The following is a 23528-nucleotide window of genomic DNA, read 5'->3' as shown; positions in this document are numbered from 1 at the left end:
GTCAGAAGCTGCATGTGGGCACCGACTCCACTCCCTCAAACCAAAAACAGGGAGTCTACCGGGTGGTTCAGGAGTACGAAAGAGTCTTTAGCAAACACCCGCTAGACTTTGGGCAAGTAAAGGGGGTAGAACACCACATCCCCACGGGAGACCATCCACCCATAAAGGAAAGAGACTGACCTGTACCCCCTGCACACTATCAGAATGCCAAGGTAATGTTGCGAGAAATGAAGGAGGCTGGGGTAATCAGGGACAGCTGTAGCCCCTGGGCAGCTCCACTAGTTCTTGCGAAAAAGAAAGATGGCACCATGAGAATGTGTGTATATTACAGAAAGGTCAACCGTATCACACACAAAGATGCGTACCCGTTACCAAGGATAGAGGAATCTTTAGCTGCATTAAAGTCTGCTAACTTCTTCTCCACTTTGGATCTTACTAGCGGGTACTGGCAGGTTCCTGTAGCAGAGGCAGACAAGGAGAAGACCGCGTTCACCACCCCGATGGGTCTCAGCGAATTCAACTGTATGCCATTCGAGCTCTGCAACGCACCAGGAACCTTCCAGCTGTTGATGGAGTGCTGTCTGGGGCACAGGAATTTCGAGACGGTCCTGCTATACCTGGACGATGTCATCGTGTATTCCAAAACATATGAGGACCATCTGAAACACCTGGCAGAGGTGTTTGACGCCCTGGCAGGCTACGGCCTAAAGGTGAAACCCTCCAAGTGTCATCTACTGAAACCAAAGGTACAGTACCTGGGACACGTGGTGAGTGCTGAAGGAGTAGCTCCAGACCCTGATAAGATCACAGTGATTAAGGACTGGCCGAGACCCTCCAGCATAAAGGAAGTGCGGCAGTTCCTCGGGTTGGTAGGCTACTACCGAAGATTCATCCCCGGGTTCACCAAAATGGCAGCCCCTATGCAAGACCTCCTGTTAGGTCAGTCAAAGACGAAGAATCAGAAGCCGCCCTTCAGGTGGGACAAGCTGGAAGAGGAGTCTTTCCGCCAGCTGAAGATGGCCCTCGCGGGGGATGAAATCCTGGCTTACCCTGATTACGGCCAGCCTTTCATCCTCCACATGGACCCCAGTAACATGGGGCTGGGAGCCGTACTATCCCAGATCCAGCAGGGCAGAGAGCGGGTAATTGCTTACGGCAGCCGAAAACTACGGCCCACAGAGAGAAACCCTGAGAATTATAGCTCCTTCAAGCTACAGTTCCTGGCAGTGGTGTGGGCAGTGATGGAACGTTTCAAACATTACCTTGCCTCTGCCAAGTTCACTGTGTACACGGACAACAACCCGTTGACCCACTTGGACACTGCAAGACTTGGTGCCCTGGAGCAAAGATGGATGGCCCGGCTGTCCAACTATGAGTTTACCATCAAATACTGGGCGGGACGCACAAATGGCAACGCAGATGCCCTGTCCAGGATGCCAAACTTGCCGGACGGAGGGGAAGATCCAGAAGAACTGGAAGAGATTGAACTCCCTGCATTCCACCGTCATGGGATTACCCAGTGTTCCCACTGTGTAAGGGACAAGCACTCTGCCACGTTCAATCCCTTACCCCACTACAGCTGGGCGGAGACGCAAGACAGTGACCCAGCAGTCCGCCTGGTAAAAGAGATGCTGACACAGGCTGATGCCCACCTTGACCCAGACGCTCCAGAAGAGACCAAACAGCTGTGGAAGGAGAAGAGTAAACTGTTTCTCTACAAGGGAAGCTGTGCCGGAGAATTGTCAACTCCCGGACACATGAGCTGACCTGGCAGGTAGTGGTCCCGAGACGGGACTCGGCTATGGTCCTGGAGGCATACCACGACGGAGCAGGGCACTTTGGACGGAAGAAGCTGGAGTTCCTGTTGCGTGAACGGTTCTTCTGGGTAGGCATGAGAGGGGCCATTGAGAGATGGTGCAGAGATTGCGGCCCGTGCAACCTGAGAAGAAAGGACCATGCCAGCCAGAAGACTCCCCTGCAGCCCATCATCACCAAGCAGCCACTAGAACTGGTAGCCCTGGACCATGTGAAGCTGGCTCCAAGTAGGTCCGGGTACGTCTACGCCCTCACCATCGTAGACCACTACTCCCGGTTCCTAGTGGTGGTCCCTGTCAAAGACTTAACGGCTCAGACAGAAGCTAGAGCCTTCCAGCAGCATTTCTGCCGTCCACACGGGTATCCGGAGCAAGTGTTGACTGACCAAGGTCCAGCCTTCGAAGAGGAGGTCTTCCAGGAGTTCTGCAACCTGTATGGCTGCAAGAAGATAAGGGCAACGCCCTATCACCCCCAAACCAACGGATTGTGTGAGAAGATGAACCAGATGGTGATAGACTTGCTGAAAACGTTGCCCCTGGAAGAACGCAGTCTGTGGCCTGAAAAACTGCCTGATCTGGTGGACTTGTATAACCACATCCCAGTAAATTCCACCAACTGCACCCCGGCTTACCTAATGAGAGCAAGACCTGGTAAGCTGCCTATTGACCTGGATATGGGAGTCCTGGCACCCGAGGACACCTCGCCAGAGGCAGACTGGGATACAGAACAGCAGCAGCAGTACCGGAAAGTGCAGGAGAGTGTTGAGAGAAGTCTGTCTCAAGCAAGAGAAAGGCAAGAGAGGACTTACAACCAGCATGCTCCCGCTGTTCCCCTGGCACCTGGAGAGCAGGTCTTGAAGAGGAAGAGGCGGCTCCATAAGTTGGATGACCAGTGGGAGAAAGACCCGTACACAGTACTGCCCTCAAGTCATGAAAATCCGAAAGTATGCATTATTAGTAAGGATGGAGGAGAGACCACAGCCACTGTCTCCAGAGACCACCTGAAGAAGTGTCCCACGCAGCTGCAAAGCACTGATGAAGACCAAGATAGCCCTCAACCCGCAGAGGAAAGGGAAGAAATGGTCAGTACTGTTCCCCGGTCCTGGCCACAAATTAACAACGCTATTGTGGTACCCGTTCTTACTTTTCTCCAGACAGCCCCTCAAGGGCCGACAGAAGAACAAGTAATGTTGAAAGAGCAACCGGCCCCGGAGGCAGAAGATTCCATACCAGCAGCCCAGGAGAATCAACCCTCTGCTAGTAGTGAGCCTGCCGTGCCCGTGGTGAGCCAAAGAGTACGCAGAAAGCTGCCCAACCTAACCGTAACATCTCCAAACACCTGTAGTGCAGACACTAGTGAGCCCACTACACAAGGGGTGGAAACAGGGGACCAAGTTAGAACACCACCAGACAGTGTGTTACGTAGGTCCACCAGGAGCACTAGAGGTCAGATGCCCGCTCGCTGGAGAATCTAAAAAAATAATATATACCTGTATATTGCAAATGTTGAAATGTTTTATGTTTGTTGCATGAATACTAATTATGCTTCTCAAGTTACCCGACAGGGACATGGACTGACAGGTTATGGACGTTGAATAACCGGAACTGCCTTTGTAGATAGTTGCACTGGTGCCTCTTTCGAAGTTGGCCACAGAAGAAAAACTGTCTGGCGTGGCCCCCTTTGTGGTCCAAAGTAGTTAGTAAAGCCTTGCAGCCATGCCCAAGGCCAAGAACTTGGGGTTTTGGACAGGTCCCCACAAAGTTTAAAGTTACACCTTGTTGGGTGACATGGACACCCGGTTGCAGATAAACTGTGACTTCCAGAATTAAAAATGTTATAAATATGTTGATTTTGATATGTTAAAATGTTGATGCTTATACCCTGTTATGTTGTGTTTTCATGAAAGTTATGTTTAGTCCCGGAGTACTAAAATTTACTAGGGGAGAATGTGGCACCCCAGGGGTCTGGTTGCCACAGTGGTAGAAATACCATGTCTGAGAGCGAGCATGGGTTTTCCTGGTAAGGAGCACTTTTGCATGCAACGCCTCCTGCCCCAGTCCAGGGAGGGGAGGAACCTGCCCTATATAAACTGGATCTGGGGCGGCATGAGTTAGAGTTAGAGTTAGAGTGAGAGTCGAGTGCTGGTCCAGAGAAAGGGACAGAGGAGCAGCAAGGAGCTCTGTAGGAGACAGGAGCTGAAGGCCAGGGACTGGAGCTAGCAGAGCTCGTCCTGGCCGAAGACGCAGAGAACCGGACACCGGAGTCCGAGGCTGTGAGGATATCAACATCCAGCAGCAGAAACCACCTGGCAGGGGATTTCAGGTCCTCGTGCCATAGGAAGCCCGGAGGCTCAGTCACACGCAAGGGACCGGCACCGCCATCGAGGAGCGGAAGCTACCAAAGGCCCCAAGTCACCAGCCATACGGGTGAGCACCACACGGTACACTCAGGGACGTGGGCTACTACATGACTACAGCAAGGTAGCCAGGAAGAGTGCAGTCAGACGGGAAGGCCTACAACTCCACCTGGCCAGGGGGACTCTTGTTCGCTCATAGACTGACCAGGCCTCTAATGGCAGCCAGTACTCCCGGTAGGGCCTTCTTCATTACCAACAGTAAAGACCCTGAACTGCACTGCATGGACTCTGAGTTATTTGTGCTGCACCAATGCACCACAACCCTCACCATCTACACACGCTGCCCTGAGGCTATACTCCTCCCGTGGGGAGTTATACTACCCTCTGCTGAGCACACAACATCAGCCTCAGTGGTCTGCCCCGCAGCGGAGGTTCTCAGTGACCGCAATCCACGCGTGGCGTAGTCGGACATTTAAACATTAAAAAACAAATAAACAGATCCGCCACTGGTTTGACCACCCTGAGCCACGGGACCGGGTCGCCGCCACGGAGACTACAAACCCCCAGCATTACACAGAGACCCGGCTCCGGGTATTCCCCCACACATGGCCCAGGGGGCACGTCAGAACCACTCACTATAATGAGGCAGATGGAGTCAGTTTAGACTCCGTCTGGTCTCTGTTCTGACGGTGTCCCATTATTTTATGCATGTTTTTAAAAATCCTGCCGTAAGTGCTCAGTGGAGAGCACACGAATGTGATCACAGCCTTCTACTGAAAGCGATAAAAAATGTTATGGGCCCCAAAATGTTACCAATAAAACCTTAACTTATCATGCACAAAACCAGCTTCCACTCAGGTCTGTCATCTGTAACTAGAAATATAGGGGGTTCTCAAGTTACTGGTAGAAGACTGTAAAAGCGACATGGTTCCCGCGAACTCAAATAAAATCCAGTGAAATCTGCGCTCCCAAATCCAAATGCCCCCCCTCCTTCTGAGCCTCACTGTGCCTAAACCGCAATAAGCGACTACATGTTTGGCATTATTGTAGTGGGGAGAGCACAAATGACAATTTACAGGGTGCATGTCATCAGAAGCACAAGCTGGGCACAATGTATGGGTACTAAACTGGCATTTTTGCAATTTTTCAGAATAAAGTGGATGTTACAAAATAATCACTGCAGTCGTAAATTAATTCATTGAGAGATGCAAATTCTACAAGGGGGTCACTTTGGGGGTTTTTCTGCTGTTCTGATACCTTATGGACTTTGCAAATGTCACCCTTAGGCTGCGAGCCCACGTTGCGTATTACAAGCGTATATGCTGCGGAATTTCCGCAGTGTAAACGCTTGTAAAACGCATGTATATCCGCACCCCATGGTCCCCAATGGCATTCCACAATGTCAATGCCCATGCTGCGGATTTTTCCGCAGCGTATATGCTGCGGTCAAAAATCCGCAGCATGTTCATTAATTTTGCGGAAGCGCAGCGGAATCAATGTGCGGATGGTACCCATGTCTGGATGAGAGGAGACTCTCATCCAGACCTGGGTACCAAAGAACCTGTAAAAAAAAGAAAAAATAAAGTTTATACTTATCTTCTGATGTCTTCCCGGTGTTTTCCCGCCGTCTCGCTGTTGTGTGAAGGACCTGCCACGTCATTGAGTCATGTGACCCATCACATGACTCAATGACATCACCGCAGGTCCTGCATACAACAGCGTGAGCCGCTCAAGACTCCGGACAGGGCAGAGAATGCATCGGAAAGTGAGTATAAACTTTATTTTTTTATTTTTTACCATTACGATTCTTTTTTTTTAACTATTACTTGGTCACACTATATAAATCCATGCCAGTTGCATGGATTTATATAGTGTGAACAAGTTGTCAAGCACTTTTCCAAGTGATGCTTGGAGAAGTGCTGGATAACCCGCATGCGGAAATGCATGCAAAGACGCTGCAAAGACGCCTCACAAACGCTTCCACCTGGGGGGAAAACCGGATGTAAAATCCGCATGCGATTTTCCCGCCAGGGAGAAGCGTAACAAATATGCTTCAGTTCCGCAACGTGGGCACATAGCCTAAAACTATTCTTGCAAAATCTGTGCCCCAAAAGCCAAATAGCACTCCTTTCTCCTTCTCAATCTTGACGTGTGGCCAAAAGTAGTTTGACGACTTGTAAAGCATCACCGCATTCAGAAGAAATTGTGCAATAAATTGTGGGATCCATTAGGATAGTAGGAGATGGATGCCTTTCCTGCGCTGCTGTCAATATCCCACTAAGGATAATGGAGAATAAATAGATAAAAACATTTGTTTATTCTGTGGTGTGGATCTACGCATTTCGAGGTACTCCAACCTCGTCCTCAGGAAATAACCACATTGAAATTACAGAGGAGCATAAATAAACATTATATACGCACATAAAAGAGAAATAAAAGGGGATGTGCCAGAGAATCACATGGTATGTACAAGTTCAAAAATAAACATGCATTAAATTACATACAAATTTGAATACAAACTAAATAAAAAAAACTAAAAATGTGTATGTGTTCATTTATTTGTTTTTTTATTTAATATGTTAAAAGTTTAAAAAATAAATTGAGTGAGTTGCAAAGATAATGCTAAAAAATATGTGTCAGGTGGGATTGAACACACTCTGATCCCACATAAATCTGCTACAAGAAACTCCCTTTTAAATGTTTTAAACCAGAGAGCCATCATGTTTAGTGAAAGGAACACTAGAGGTAGTGTTGGGGGAGGAAGGTTGAACTTGATGGACCTGGGTCTTTATTCAACCTACTTAACTATGTAGATATCATGGATTTCTAAAGACAGTAGTTTATCAAGGGGATTACCAGGGTTACAGTTATGGTTCAAAGAAAAACATCTGTAATTTAATTGAATCCATTAGGAGCAAGTGAATTTAATTTATAAATCCAATATATTTATTTTCTGTTAAGCTGGGCTATACGAACTGGTGTATCATGGGGAATATGTTCAATGGGGAAAATCCGTAATTGTTTGAAGTCTTTATTATGTTTAGTAGTACAGTGAACATTTTTAGGATTTTTATTCAGTTTGTATTAAAATTTGTATGTAATTTATTGTCTGTTTATTTTTTAACTATGTACATACCATGTGATTCTCTGGAACACCCCTTTTTTGTTCTTTTATGTGCCTATATAACTGTTCAAGTTCCTCTGTAATTTCAATGTGGTTATTTCCTGAGGACGAGGTTGGAGTACCTGGACACGCGTAGATCCACAGCACAGAATAAACAAATGTTTTTATCTTATTGATGGGCAATATTGACATCAGAGCAGGAAAGCCGTCCATCTCCTTCTACTATCCTAATGGTCTATCATCCACAGTATGCAGCAGATATTCAAGCGTATTCATTGTTACAAATGCAACAAAACAAGCTGAGCTTACACCTCCTATTTATTCACCCTTTGCATCACGGGTATCACTCTATTTGCACTATTGCTCACTAGTTCCTTCACAAATTGTGGGGTCTAGTTTCACTTTTTAACCTTTGTGTAACTGACGAATTTGCAGCTAATAAAAAATATAATTTTTACCACTAAAATGCTATGTTTCCACAACTCAATCTTAGAAAATTCTTCTGTCCTTAAGCAGTGAAGTTTTCAAATATGGCGTCACTTGTGGGGGTTTCTGCTGTTTTGACACCTCAGGGACTCGGTTACTGGAGCCCACAATCTATTCAAATGGAATCTGCATTGTAATAGCCAAGTAGAGCTCCTTCGCATCCAATCCATGTCGTGTACTCAAACAGTAGTGTACAACCACATATGGGGTACTGCCATAGTCAGCAAAAATTGCATAACAAATTATCCTGTCCATTTTCTCTTATTACACTTTGTGTAATTTAAAACTTTGAGGTTGAAGTAAAATTTTAGAGGAAAAACTCGAAGTTTCATGGACAAATCTTATAAAATTCTGTGATATAGTTTGTGGGTTAAAATGAATTAATTATGGGGTTTAGTTTGCCAAATGTGGTCACATGTGGGTGCTTCTGCTTTTTCTGGCACCTCAGCGGCTCTGCAAATGCAGTACGATGTCAAAATTTGCCTTCCAAAAATTAAATAGCACTCTTTGCTTTCCGAGTTTTGCCATTTGCCCAAACATTAGTTTTTGACCACATATGGGGTATCACTCTGTTCAGGAGAAGTTAAATAACAAATTATGGGGTCCATTTTCTCCTGTCACATTTTGTGTAAAATATAAATTTGGTGCTAAAACAGTATTTTAGTGGAAAATATTAATTTTTTTGTTTTCTCATCTAAATATATAAACTTTTGTGAATTACCTATAGGTTAAAAATGCTCATTGCACCACTAGATGAATACCGTGAGAGGTCTGCTTTCCAAATGGGGTCACTTGCAAGGGGTTTCTGCTGTTTTGGTATGTCAGGGGCTTTGCAAATGCAACATGGCATTCATAATCTATTTCAGACAAATTTACGCTACAAAAATCATATAGCTCTCTTGCCATTCTGAGCCCTGCCATGTACCCAAACAGCAATTTTTGACCACATATAGGATATCATCGTGTTTGGGAGAAATTGCGTAACAAATTATGCCATCCATTTTATAGTATTATCCATTGTGTAAATTACAAATTTGGGCCTAAAACAACGTTGTAGCATAAAAAAAAACGTAATTTTGTTTTCACATCCATATTTTAAAAAGTTCTATTAAGCACCTATGGGTTCAACATGCTCAACACAACCCTATATGAATTCCTTGATGGGTCTACTCTCCAAAATCGGGTCATTTGTGGGGGTTTCTACTATTTTAGTACCTCAGGGGCTCTTCAAATGAGACATGGTGTCTGCAATTTATTCCAGACAAATTTACATTCTAAATACCAAATGTCACTTCTTCCCTTTCCGAGCCCTGTTGTGTGTCCAAACAGAACTTTTTGACTACATATAGAGTATCGTCACACTAAGAAGAAAGAGGGTAACAAAGTTTGGGGTCCACTTTTATGTGTTACCTCTTGAAAAAGTGAAACATTTGGAAACAAAGTCACATTTCATGAAAAAATTGAAATGTTTCAATATAACGACCTAATTTTATCAAATTTTGTATAGTTACTGTGGGTTCAAAATGCTCCTGGAAAAAGTTTTGAAAATTTGGTTTCGATTTTTTCACCATTTGCAGATCACTAGCCTTTCTCTGATTTCAACTTGTTCATTCCAAGCCTTGAAGACTTGGTACTGTGCTTAAAAATCATAGCGGTCATACAAAATACTAGATGTAATCGTTTTTGATGTGAGGTATATTCATTTTTGCATCAACTTAAGTAAAACTGACGGACTGACATGCACGGCCTTGTTCAATTCACTTGTATTGTGCGAGGCCGAGCACGTCTTGTCGCAATGTGGCCGGGAGTACGCATATCCCATGCTTGCAGTCACGTGCTGCCCAGTCTCGACACAAACACCAGAGAATCCTAACAGCATGCTTGCACTGTGAGGATTCAAAAGTCTGCAATTATGTAAAGTAACAAAAGACCAGACAACCCTTTTAAGGGATATGAACACCTGTGGGTGCAACTATTTTTTTTTTTTAAAGAGAACCTGTCATGTCCTGTGTAGTATCTAAACTGCTCCCATTGCGATATTAGTGATGTAATGTGCATCACTAACATGTTTTTTCATTAAAACTGGCGCTAATATCATGTCTATAAACCACTTTATATACACTGCTCAAAAAAATAAAGGGAACACTTAAACAACAGAATATAACTCCAAGAAAGTCAAACTTCTGTGAAATCAAACTGTCCACTTAGGAAGCAACACTGATTGACAATCAATTTCACATGCTGTTGTGCAAATGGAATACACAATAGATGGAAATTATTGGCAATTATCAAGACACCCTCAATAAAGGAGTGGTTCTGCAGGTGGGGACCACAGACCACATCTCAGTACCAATGCTTTCTGGCTGATGTTTTGGTCACTTTTGAATGTTGGTTGTGCTTTCACACTCGTGGTAGCATGAGACTGACTCTACAACCCACAGAAGTTGCTCAGGTAGTGCAGCTCATCCAGGATGGCACATCAATGCGAGCTGTGGCAAGAAGGTTTGCTGTGTCTGTCAGTGTAGTGTCCAGAGGCTGGAGGCGCTACCAGGAGACCGGCCAGTACACCAGGAGACGTGGAGGGGGCCGTAGGAGGGCAGCAACCCAGCAGCAGGACCGCTACTTCCGCCTTTGTGCAAGGAGGAACAGGAGGAACACTGCCTGAGCCCTGCAAAATGACCTCCAGCAGGCCACAAATGTGCATGTTTCTGCACAAACGGTTAGAAACCGACTCCATAAGTGTGGTATGAGGGCCCGACATCCACAGATGGGGGTTGTGCTCACAACCCAACACCGTGCAGGACGCTTTGCATTTGCCACAGAACAGCAGGATTTGCAAAGTCGCCATTGGCGCCCTGTGCTCTTCACAGATGAAAGCAGGTTCACACTGAGCACATGTGACAGACGTGACAGAGTCTGGAGATGCCATGGAGAGCGATCTGCTGCCTGCAACATCCTTTAGCATGACCGGTTTGGCAGTAGGTCAGTGGTGTGGGGTGGCATTTATTTGGAGGGCCGCACAGCCCTCCATGTGCTCGTCAGAGGTAGCCTGACTGCCATTAGGTACTGAGATGAGATCCTCAGACCCCTTGGGAGACCATATACTGGTGCGGTTGGCCCTGAGTTCCTCCTAATGTAGGACAATGCCAGACCTCATGTGGCTGGAGTGTCTCAGCAGTTCCAGCAAGATGAAGGCACTGAAGCTATGGACTGGCCCGCTCGTTCCCCAGACCTGAATCCGATTGAGCACATCTGGGACATCATGTCTCGTTCCATCCACCAACGTCACGTTGCACCACAGACTGTCCAGGAGTTGACGGATGCTTTAGTCCAGGTCTTGGAGGAGACCCCACAGGAGACCATCTGCAACCTCATCAGGAGCATGCCCAGGCGTTGTAGGGAGGTCATACAGGCACGTGGAGGCCACACACAATACTGATCCTCATTTTGACATGTTTTAAGGACATTACATCAAAGTTGGATCAGCCTGTAGTGTGTTTTTCCACTTTAATTTTGGGAGTGACTCCAAATCCAGGCCTCCATTGGTTAATAAATTTGATTTCCATTGATGATTTTTATGTGATTTTCTTGTCAGCACATTCAACTTTGTACAGAACAAAGTATTCAATGAGAATATTTCATTCATTCAGATCTAGGATGTGTTATTTGAATGTTCCCTTTATTTTTTTGAGCAGTGTATTTATATCCTACCTGCTCATAGTCATAGGGGGGTGATTCCTCGCATTTAGTCATGATTGGCGCCCCTGACGCATTTGAATTCTCAGTGCTCCCGGTTTGCGCTGATGTAAGTATGGGACGCTTGTGCAGTATTTTTCATCACCAGCCGTGGTTGCATCTCTGGAAGCTGTGCATGCGCTGTGACGAGCGGCTCCCCGCGCGTGCACAGTGAGGCTGTGTAGTTCCCAGCCAGAGCATGCTCGTGACAGCGCATGTGCGGTTCCCAGAGATACACGCGTGGCTGGCCATGACATACTGCGCAAGCGCCGCATACTTACGTCAGCGCAGGCCAGAATTCAAATGCATGGGCGGCACCAACCCTGACTAAATGCGATGAATCACACCCCTATGACTAAACGAGCAGGTATGATATAAGCATATAAAGTGGTTTATACACATTATATTAGCGCCGATTTTAATGAAAAAAAAAAAATGTGTTAGTGATGCACATTGCATCACTAACAACGCAATGGGGGCAGTTTAGATGCTACACAGGACATGACAGGTTCCCTTTAAATGTATATATTTTGGCCTGAGTTGATTTTTGCTATTGGATTTCATTAAAAACTGTTCAGGCTTGCCATCTATAGCCTCTGTGTTGCACTGTCTATTTCTGACTTCAGAAAGTGATAGCAGAAAATCTGTCCGTGGGAGAGTTTATATAACTCTCATTTTCCATAGGCCTCATTCAGACCTCAATGTTTAAACACATAAATTCAACGTGGACGTCTGAATAAGGCCTTATTCTGAGCTCCTCTCAGCGGATTTATGATCACAAAGTTCAATTAAACTTTCAACTAGTCGTAAATCAGTTGAGAGTCAGAACCAAATCACTGACAGATTCTCAATTAACTCATTCTGCAGCCAACAATAGAGTGTGCAACAAAAAAGCCAAAGAAGGCAAATGGTGCAAAGCTGTTATACAGTACAGTGCTCAGAATAAATGAGTACACCCCCAATGAAAAGTAAGATTTTAATCAATATCTCACTAAACATAAGAACAATTTCCAAAATATGAAAGGAAAGTTAATAATATAACTTTCATTCTAAAATATCCATTTTTTCTCAAATTAGTTGATGCAAAAATGAATACACTCCACATCAGAAATGACCACATCTTGTGTTTTGAATGACCAACATGATTTTTAAAGGGAATCTGGCTGTTAACTTGCAGGGTTCAGTCACCGCTCTGTGTATAGAGAGCGGCAGCTGTAACTGCACCCCCAGCACTGACTGACAGCCAGCTCTAATGCTAGTGCCGGAGCCACCCTTATGACTGAAATCTGAACACTATCTATTTTGCAGCCCTCATGCAGAAAATAAATGCTGAAGTGTGTTGTACCAAGCACTCTTGTGTAAGGGTCTCCCAACTATGAATGCGTGTGGAGCGGAGGCTCTACCATGTGTATGCTCTCTCCTCGTATGTTGCAGCCACAATGAGAGCAGCCTTATAAAGAAGAGAACATGGTACAGACGCTCTCGTCACCAGGCCCACGCACTGCCTGTCTGTCTTCCCCACAATCGCTCTATACCTTCTCGCATAGCACTCTCACTGTGGCTAACATTTTATTTACAGGATCCTTTTCTTTATTTTTTATTTATTTTATTATTTGAAACATCACATCATATTCCAATATAAAGAAATACAAATATCATCGCTATTTAAACCCCTATAACTCTCACACCCACCCCAACCTGAATCAGAAAAAAAAATAAGAGAGAAAATAGAAAAAAAAGGATGGTGGGGGCAAAGGTCCCAAGTACCCTCTCTCAACTATTCACCTCTGCCTCCTTAGCCAGATTTTTTCACATTCAGCCATTTTACCGCTATCCCTATATCAATTTTGCACATAATCCGTTATTTTATACATCAGATTTTCCCGTTCCTTTATCATTGGTACCATGCTCAAGAATCTGACTCTTGTTATTAATACTCTTGCTAGTAACAATAACTTCAAAATCAACTTCTAATATCATAGGATGGAGAAAAATCTAATTTTCTACAAACAGTACATGACAAGACTTGTAGTAAAAAGAAAAGATCTCACAGATTATGGTGAGATATTGTGCTTTTAACTAAATAATGATATGATACCTATAAGGTCATTTTACACTACATAACTATGGGGTCATTCTGGGGTATTTTCATCACTGGCACATTTTGCACTTATATATACCTGTCCGTGATGTCTCCCTGTGCATATCCTCCTGTCTGGCTTTTTGTCCTGGTACATTCCCACCGCTTCGTCTCATTCAGCGGTGTGCGCTCCTGCCGGCTGGCCTGCTTCCGGCTGATATGTACACACGGCCTTACCACGTAGCACTCCCCGCCCTCCTGACTGACGCATCAGCAGAGGCATGGATCTGCTGCGCTGGACGCAGATTCCATGGCTTCCAGTGCATGATCCCGCCGCCAGAAGCGCCGATTAGACCGCACATTTCAAAGTACATATATATATACTGCCTGCATATCTCCTTTATACTAACATCTCCTGAGGAAGCCAAACGCAAAACGCGCGTTGGGGCTGCCATCCACATCTGCACCAGGTTGTATGTAGGACTTTTACCACTTTAGACATATGGGATCTTCTTGTCAGCTTGTTGAATAAGGCATTATATAGGTTTCAGGGTGTGTGGTTTTCTTCCCTTACTTCTTATGCATTATGCTATACTATTGGGTCTGATTCTATTAAACCATGTCCTCTTTTTACTATGCTTGCCAGCCTCTTTTAGGATGTACTATTTCCATGCTGATATATACCCTATTACCTTGTCATATTGGTAGATATCATTTTCTAGGATGAGCATTATTCATGCTTCCAATATTGTCTAGTATCTATTGGATATTTTTTCTCTAGGGTTTCGTACTTAGGTGAACAGCTTTTTTCATAGCATTATATTTGCTCTACCCATGCAAACTTTGTTTGGTTGTGGCACTTTGTGTTTCTCTCCCGCTTTTTGCTTTGCATTTTATGTATTTTTTCCATTAAGGCTATGTGCCCACGATGCAGAAATGCTCCAGATTTTTCCTGAGCGTTTCTGCATTTCCCTTGCAGAAACAACACATGCGGATCGTACATGCGGATTGTCCATGCGTTTTTCCTGCCAGGTACATGCAGATGTGAAGCGTTCTTCACATGCATTTCCACATGCGGGTTGTCAAGCGCTTTCCAAGCGATTTTAACATCACTTGGAAAGTGCTTGTCAACTTGGTCGCACTATATAAATCCATGCAACCGGCATAGATTTATATAGTGTGACCATAAAAGAATGGTAAAAAATAAATATTATACTCACCTTCTGATGGCCGTCAGCGGTCACGTGACCCGTCACATGACTAAATGACGTCACCGCAGGTCCTTTTAGTCCACCGCGAGCTGCCGGAAAGCCAGGACAAGGACACCGGGGGCCATCAGAAGGTATAATGTATATTTTTTATTTTATTCTTTTTTTTACAGGAGCTATGGTACCTGGGTCCGGAGGAGAGTCTCCTCTTCTCCAAATCCGGGTACCATCCGCACATTGAACCACATGATATCCGCATGATATTCGCATGATATCCGCATGTGCAGATGCAGTGATGCGGATGTCATGCGGTCCAATGCAAGTCAATGGCGGCGAAAATGCAAAATAATTGGTAGTGCTGCGGATTTTTCCGCAATGGTAATCCGCAGCGGAAATTTCCGCAGCATGTGCACAGCACATGCGGATTATCATTGGGGAACATGGCAGACCTTCTACCATGTGTTTTTTAACCGTTTCTGCAGCGAAATTGCCGCTACAGAAATGCTTAAAAACGCATAGTGGGCACACAGCCTAATAAAAATTTTATTCTTTAATGAATATGCTCCTGCTTCCTATTTTTCTCTTGGATATTTAGAGCTGTACCTAATTATAACCAACAAAATACAGCAGAGTTAAACTTTGTCTCATAGCAAACACCATCAAAGGGTTAAAGGGAAGCTCCATATAAACTCTGTTGTAATTTTGCATTATAATTACTTATTAAGAACTCCTTTAGGTGACATGTGTAATGCAACAATAAATCTCAGCTAGCATGGCCAAAACACTTGTGTGAATTGTCTGTGACCTGTTGGTGCACAACTATTTTAGAGCTGCAAGTTGGTTGTAAAAAAAAGGCAACCATATCACAAACTCCATTGAGATTCAGAAATGCAAAGGCATGTCCACCATGGAACTAAAATTTCAACATGTATGTTTCTTTTTTTTTGCGATGGTCATATCATGGGCTCCTTAGGTCACTGGTTGCAACATTACCCTATCGACAATCATTTCATCATGAACTTCAACGTATTTTACAAGTTTCACTGAGTAGCCTTAGCTTCTTTCTCCAATCTGTTCTTGAATAGGAAATGAGAGATCTGGAAAGGGAATTAATGCACGTACTTAAGGTTATAAAGCTTGCTTAGGGCAATCACACAAGCAGAAATATAATGTACAGTGAGAAAAACAGCACAATAAAATGCAACTGGTTAGGTATTAGACGGAGCCATGATTTACGGTGCTGTATGGGAGGACATAGGTGTGCAAGCACCTGGATCTGTACATGTGTGGTTTTCACATGTTGTGAACAAGTTCTAGAAAGGCTCAAGTCTACTGTTTAGATCAAAGTCTGTTTTTAATCATGAACTAAACCTTGTATTTTCTCCTCTAGAAAAAAATGTTTTTGAAAGTTATGTGATTGTTCATTAAACAGCTCTGCCTGCTGCCGCACATCTCCATATTCTGCACGGATATACAACAACTACCCAGCTATTCAGACTCGTACAGTAGTTTGCATTAGTCGAATGAAGGAGGATCCACAACCGCAGAAAAATGAAGGAAAAAATTATATAAGTATGAATTCAAAACATCACATTTAATCAAATCAAAAATCAGGGTATCAAAAACATGAAGGAAAAAAAGGAAAAAAGACACTGGGTCCGCGCGTTTCGAACTATGTAGCTCATTTGTCTTGTTACTCAGGAACGGGCCTGATGTAGCAGCCAAATTTGCTGCAAATTCCACACCGGTGAGCTGATTTTGGTCCATTTTTCCTCATAATTTGCATTAATAGCTACACTTAGCGCACAGTGTTGTTTTGTATTCTGGTGATCGTTCATTCTGAATCAGGAATGCACAAGGGCCGCAATAGAAAAGGGATGATCCCAGCTGAGACAGTTATGGTATATCAAAAGTATATGTACAGTACAGACCAAAAGTTTGGACACACCTTCTCATTTAAAGATTTTTCTGTATTTTCATGACTATGAAAATTGTACATTCACACTGAAGGCACCACTTATTAAACCTGACAGGGCACACCTGTGAAGTGAAAACCATTTCCGGTGACTACGTCTTGAAGCTCATCAAGAGAATGCCGAGAGTGTGCAAAGCAGTCATCAAAGCAAAAGGTGGCTACTTTGAAGAACCTAGAATATAAGACATATTTTCAGTTGTTTCACACTTTTTTGTTAAGTATATAATTCCACATGTGTTAATTCATAGTTTTGATGCCTTCAGTGTGAATGTACAATTTTCACAGTCATGAAAATACAGAAAAATCTTTAAATGAGAAGGTGTGTCCAAACTTTTGGTCTGTACTGTATAGGTTTTTGGCATTGGAAAGAAGAGTATATCAAGACTATGTATGCACGTGATTCTCTCTAAGATAAAATATCGGACCTGCAGAAACAGATTTGCATTTCTAGATGGTTGGGGGGCCACACAGAAAGGCTTTGTAGGGCCTAGTATGGCCACCGGGTGGCAGATTGTGAACCCTTGCTTTAGATGAACCACATGAAGGAGACCCTTCTCCCTATCGATAGGCCTACAAGAGTTGTGCAATAAAAAAGGGTGTGATTATTTCCTGAAACACTACCACCTATATAACTGGGCTGTGTCTGGAATTGCAAAATTAGACACAGTCCATGGGACAGGTGTGGCGCTGTTCCTGACCCTGAACAACAAGGGCACATCCATGTGGCATGTCCTAGTGTTGTCAGATAGTCCTCGGAGCCATAAAGTAGAATGAATGTATTCACACGTTAAAATCATGGACCCGAGGGTGAGATCCATTACATTCAAAGTATGTCCTATTCTGATCCGATTTTGTGGGTCAGACTTGGCAATTAACCCTTTCACAACCTTTGATGCATATTTACACCAAAGGTCGTGTCCCTGCCTTTGATGCGGGCTCTGACAATGTGCCCGCACCTTTCCCCACGCTTGATGGCTGATTCAATCATCCATCAAGTGCCTTAAACATCCGCAACAGCCGGAAGAGCGTCACAAATCCCTCCCATCGGCATTCCGACAGCTGGGGGTCTGCAAAAGATATATTTTACAAGTTTCGGAATTTTTTTCACTACTTAAATAAAAAAAAAAACTTATACATGTTTGGCATCTGCAAACTCGTACTGAACTGGAGAATCATATTACCACATTGGTTTTGCAATATAGTGAACAAGGTAAAAAGAAAATTGTGGAATTGCACTTTTTTTTGCAATCCAACCGCATTTGGCATTTTGTTCTTGCTTTCCAGTACACTATATGGTAAAATCAATGGTGTCATTTAAAAGTACAACTCTTCCCGCAAAAAAGCAAGCCCTCATACGGCTATATGGAAGGAAAAATAAAAAAGTTATGGCTCTTGGAAGAAGGGGAGGAAAAAATGAAAGCGTAAAAATGGAAATTTGCAAGGTCATGAAGGGATTAAAGTTTATGGGGATCCCTATAAAACAGATAAAACTAGGAAGACATACTTGGTACCTTGATGTTTCATCAGTTTCATCTGTTTCTAACTGATCCATTACTTAAAGTTAATGGATAAAAATAGTTCAGGCAGCCTAACTGCATCTGTGAAAAAAGACAAATGAGAGAAAAAACGGATGTAACATGAATGACACCTGAGAAAAAATTGGCCTGTTTCTCTCGGATGGTAACACTCACATGGATGTGTAAATGCATCAATCCTGTGCATCCTCTGTGTCATCAATCCCTCATTATTTTTAAGATCTCCTCTAAGGCTGTGTTCATACGTTGCAGTTCCTTACATTATGGCAAAAATGTGCCAGTGATGCACCTATGACATGACAACACAGCTTTACTGTTGTTTTCTCCTGATAATGTGCTGTCTACACAAATGTGCATCACTACAAAAGTCAAGAGTTCTGATAGGACATGACCAAGTCAGATTTTATTATTAAAAAATTACAGCAATTAGAGATCTTGAAATTAATGAATGATGTAAACTCCAAAGGCCCCGACTCATCAATTGTGGGGATTTTATTCTGATTTTTCTGTCTAGTTTTCCTATTTTCGCTGGTGGACTTTGCAGTAAATTCAACAAAATGCCACATATTTGATGAATTTGGGACAGATTGATAGATGGGTGGTTGCTCTTTTTGTGCCTTTTTAATAATAAAATATTGCCGTAATGAATTTGGCACAAAAATAAAAGACGCAATATACAAACTTGAAAAAAGGTGCAAAAAGAATGGTAATATATCAAGGCCAAAGAGTATTAGAAAGTAGAATATCATTTATACGATGAATAAATTATAATTACAGAAAACATTCATGTAGAATAAAAATGGAAAAAGTTGAAATTAATATATTTTGTAGTGAAATCGATTTGAGATGACAACCCATAAGTGCACTGAAATGTGGTCGTCCAAGAGACGGTCTTCTCAAAATGGCCAGTATGCATAATATATTTTGGACGGAGGTGTAGAAATAAGGTCTATAGATTAGGAGACAATATGTTTCTCTCAATGCTTGTCATGAACCCTATAAGAGTTGGGACACCCACATACGTATTAGACCCATTTAAAATAATTCCAAATATTTCAAATGATGTCCCACTCTCTACCAATGGCAGATGTTGGGGTAAAGAAGGGTCAAGATGGTGGATTTCATCTTGCCTGCATCTTTTTGTTCTCACTAGAAATAAGCCACTGAACTTTTTCCCATTAACAGCACATGCACACTCGACCGTGCTGGACATAATAATAATAATTTTTATTTCTATAGCGCCAACATATTCAGCAGCACTTTACATTACAGAGGGGACTTGTACAGACAAAGATAGAGTAAAACACATAATTCAATAGATACCAAGAGGAGTGAAGGCCCTGCTCACAAGCTTACAATCTATGAGGAAATAGAGGGGACACGAAAGGTATATGGTCAACAGTGCTTGTATTGTGTGGTCCAGCCATCAATAAAATAAATAGGATATTCAAATAACATGCATACATATATATGTGTGTTTCAGGAATAAAGAGGACAAATCACTTGCTAAACAAGAATCATTTGGCGGGAAGCCATCTTGGCTGGCTCTCCTAAAGACCTGAGTGTACTTCAGGCAAAGAGCGCCTGTGTTATCAACGAGAGAGGCACCATTGGATATGTCTGACTTCGGGTTGTCTTCAAGGGATGCATAGGATCGTCAGTCTGAATTTGGACATAACAGATCCTTATTTCTCCCAACAATCAATTGTCCAGGATCTCCATAAACATTAGATCGTCGGCCAAACCTAGTTTAATGTGTATGAGGGCCTTAGTTGGCCCTGAAGATGTTCCGGATACTTAATTTTTCCCTGAATATGTTTTGTTAATAAGGGATTAAAGTTATTATATCACATCTGCTCGAACAAGACCTGTGTAAAAAACAATTTCCATTAACATGTTGTCTGACTAAATCAATGATGGGAACGAAACTCTAAAATCTATCTGTGTGCGGTTTTAGTAGTTCTTCAAAAAAATCTTTCACGTGAGAAAAATGTGATGTGCCACACATGCTCAGATCAAACATCTCAGCTTCTGTAAGGGATTAGAAACTACAGTAGGTTTCCAGTAATAATCTCAATGTCCTGGTTGCGTTTAATCGCTTATCTGGTTTTAAACCCAATTTTATTCCCCTTTTATTTGCATAGATATCTACTTGCTTGTGGTCAGAATTAGGGCTCGCTCAGATGACTGTATTATACATTTGTGTGCTGTCTGAGTTAAAAGTGGGTAGCACAAATACAGCACATGGACTAATGTTATCATTGGAGCTCTTCAGATTAACGTTTTTTCACATGGATCGAACATCCATGTGAAAAAAAATTGCAGCATGTTCTATTCTCTTCTGTATTCTGGACTAGACTCGCCTATTCAAGTCTGAAAAAATATGGATCCCATATGGATATATTGCAATTATTGACCTAAGAAACTGTATTTGATCACATACATTTTAAACTGTTGATGTATAGATACAGATATCACACAGATGGAAAAAAAACTGACACACAGATGACAATATGGATGAAAACTATCAATTTTTTTCTGGATGAAAATTAGACGATTAAAGTCTGAAACTCGGCCATAAGAGCACTTACCCCATTTTTATCGAAGGCTCTGAACATGTGCTCCACATAGTCTGCTGCTTCTTGATTGTCCGTCACTCCAAAGAAACGCTTAAATTCATGCATAAAAAGAGTCCCACTAGGACATTCTACAACAAACTTCTTATACCATTCCTGGAGCTCCGCCACATCTATTTCCACCCTGTCAGACTCCTCACTGAGGTGCTGCCCCATCTTCAGAAATTCGGCACTTACTCTTCTCAGTCTCTCTATCCTTCTTCACTGAATGACCCTGTGACCTTATGTTTGTCTTCAAAAATGAGCCAATTTTAATATATGGCCACCCATACAGCTTTGTTGCCCGGCCTCTACAAACCACATTCCAATTGTTTCTTGTGGAATAGTGAAAAAAGAGAATAAAGGTCCAATTGTTCTTTTACTCAATTTCCAAGAAAAAATGCTTAGATGAACACCAGCTTTCTCACTGTATGTCAAAAGCTTTCTGTAAAGTAAGATGAAAAAATGAAAATGTCCTGAAGATACCCAGTTTCTTTAGAGTTCTTTTTTCTTACGTCGTGTTGGATTTTGTAGGTTTACATACAATCCACACATATTTGATATGTCCTCCTGGTAGTGTGTTTCTTGACACATTCCTTGTCATTCATCTGTAATAATAGATGACTATAAAAATAGAAATCCAAGGAGAAACTAAATCGTGTCTTAGAAATCAGAAATTGTTAGCCTGCTGTGCGCCTTTCAGTAGTTATGTTCCTATTCCCAGTTAATACTCTGATCTGCACAAGGAGACAATGGAGGGGGCTGACTCCATTAGACTAAATACAACATGCGTTGTCAGATAGGGATAAGAAGATCTAAGATCATTAGAAGATTCTCATAAGGACTTAGATGTCTCATGTCTTGCCTTTGTTAAAGGTACAGCACAGCCTGCAAGTGGCTACACTGCTCTACATGTACAATAGTAATTATGCTTGCAGAATTTTTTCATGTAATATGGTGCGTAGTGTACAGAAGAGAAGGAGATATGACATGATATCATTGTATAGTAACACCACAAGGAGGTCCCATTTTGACTTTTACCATGGGACCAACCCCTTCGTGTAAACCTGTGGATATTTCTCCTAAACCTAAAGCTTGGCCATACACATTAGATGACTATCAGCCGAACAATGCTTTTGGGCGATTGTTGCCCGACAGCCATCTTGGCTGCCTTTCCCACTACATAAGAGTGCTCGTTCCGCTGAGCATTCCTGTGATCTCTATGAGAAAGTCACCGACTGACATCTCTGCCCATGGCTTATCTCTGGGATAAGAAAGCTATCGGGAGGCCAAAATCAGTCATGCCTGATCAACATCTCTCCTGACAACCAATTGGCCGGTGCCCCATACACATAAGAGTGTTGCCAAATTCATCCATATTGGTGGCTGAAATTAGTCTAATGTGTATGGGGCCCTTATTTTTTTCTCTTTTGTTAAAAATAGTTTAAAAACAACAACAACAAAGAAATATTGGCATTTTTTATACACTTGGAATGCACTTTTGCCACAAAAAGATCTAGAATTATTACACTTGTACATGGCCCCTATGTAAGATCAGCATGCAGTAGTTACATAGATCATGGCTTTAGTCCTGTATTACTTTTCTCTCTCATTTTCACAACATTCCCAGTTAGGTGTTGCAGCTTTCGAGTCCTTCTTAGTAAGTGACCATAATGCATAATGAGTCCTCAATATTCATGAGCTGTGGCTCCACCCACCCAATTGCCTCCGACTTACTGCTGTCTCCCTGGGTACAGTATAAAGAGAAAGCTGCAAATGAGTAGCATGTAACTGGCGAGAGTGCCAACTCATGACTAGAATGCCAACTGAACTCATCAAACACTCTGAAAAATACAGCTCAACTCCATCTTACTAAAGACAAAACTAAATTCCAACACAGTGAGGTGTCAGTTTACACAGACTATTATACTGTTTGGAGAGGAGAAGGGAAGAAGGGAAAATGAGCAGCACATTGAGAGTGCAAGCAGAAGGAGACATTAAAAGATCGTGCGGAGCTTTCTAAGTAGTCTTTTACCTTAGCCCAAAGCAGGACTCACATCTACATAGCTTAGTACTGCTGTATATATAATGCCCTGCATGCAGCTGCTGCTTTACTCAGTATGCTAAAAATAGGATTAAATAAAATCAGTGTTTTATCAGCAGGAGATTATCACAACTCGACGAGGCGTCTCATGCCTTCTAGGCAACTGCTCTGTCTAACCCACCCTCCTCCACTACCACCACCACCACTCATTAGCAGCTTTCTGTTTGTACAGTGTACGCAGAAACACTGGTGGACGGCATTATACAGTGCTCAGCATTCTGAGCACTACTAGATCTGCATCAGAGAATACAGTAATTGTATCAATATGACAGCATGGAGACCAGCAAATGACACATCAGTGGAATAAGGATCTCAGCTCCTACATCATGCTGCTCTCAGATTACATAGAAAAAAATCTGCTGGCAAATTATCTTAAAGAGATAGTGCCTTCAGAGAAAAAAACTGGTGAAAAGGCAGGATACAAGTCAAATTAAGACCGGAAACAGTATCATTCTACATGTACAAACACAGAACAACTTACTTAGAAAAGTTACT

General features: G+C 42.7%; 1 protein-coding gene across 1 annotated transcript in view; it reads right to left on the bottom strand.

Annotated features, from left to right (window-relative positions):
- The window catches only part of GUCA1B (guanylate cyclase activator 1B), a 56362-nt gene extending 34872 nt beyond the window's left edge, over positions 1–21490 (bottom strand). Inside the window, exon 1 of the mRNA XM_073667098.1 lies at positions 20906–21490. Within this exon, the coding sequence (XP_073523199.1) occupies positions 20906–21106 (201 nt within the window). The 5' untranslated portion in view covers positions 21107–21490. The remainder of the gene's footprint in view (positions 1–20905) is intronic.
- Positions 21491–23528: the final 2038 nt, after the last annotated feature.

Source organism: Phyllobates terribilis, unplaced genomic scaffold (genome assembly GCF_046119375.1).
Source record: "Phyllobates terribilis strain yellow unplaced genomic scaffold, ASM4611937v1 Scaffold_2__4_contigs__length_985480577, whole genome shotgun sequence".
NCBI lineage: Eukaryota > Metazoa > Chordata > Amphibia > Anura > Dendrobatidae > Phyllobates > Phyllobates terribilis.
Note: the sequence above shows the minus strand (reverse complement) of the source record. Positions and strands in the feature narration are given on the sequence as shown.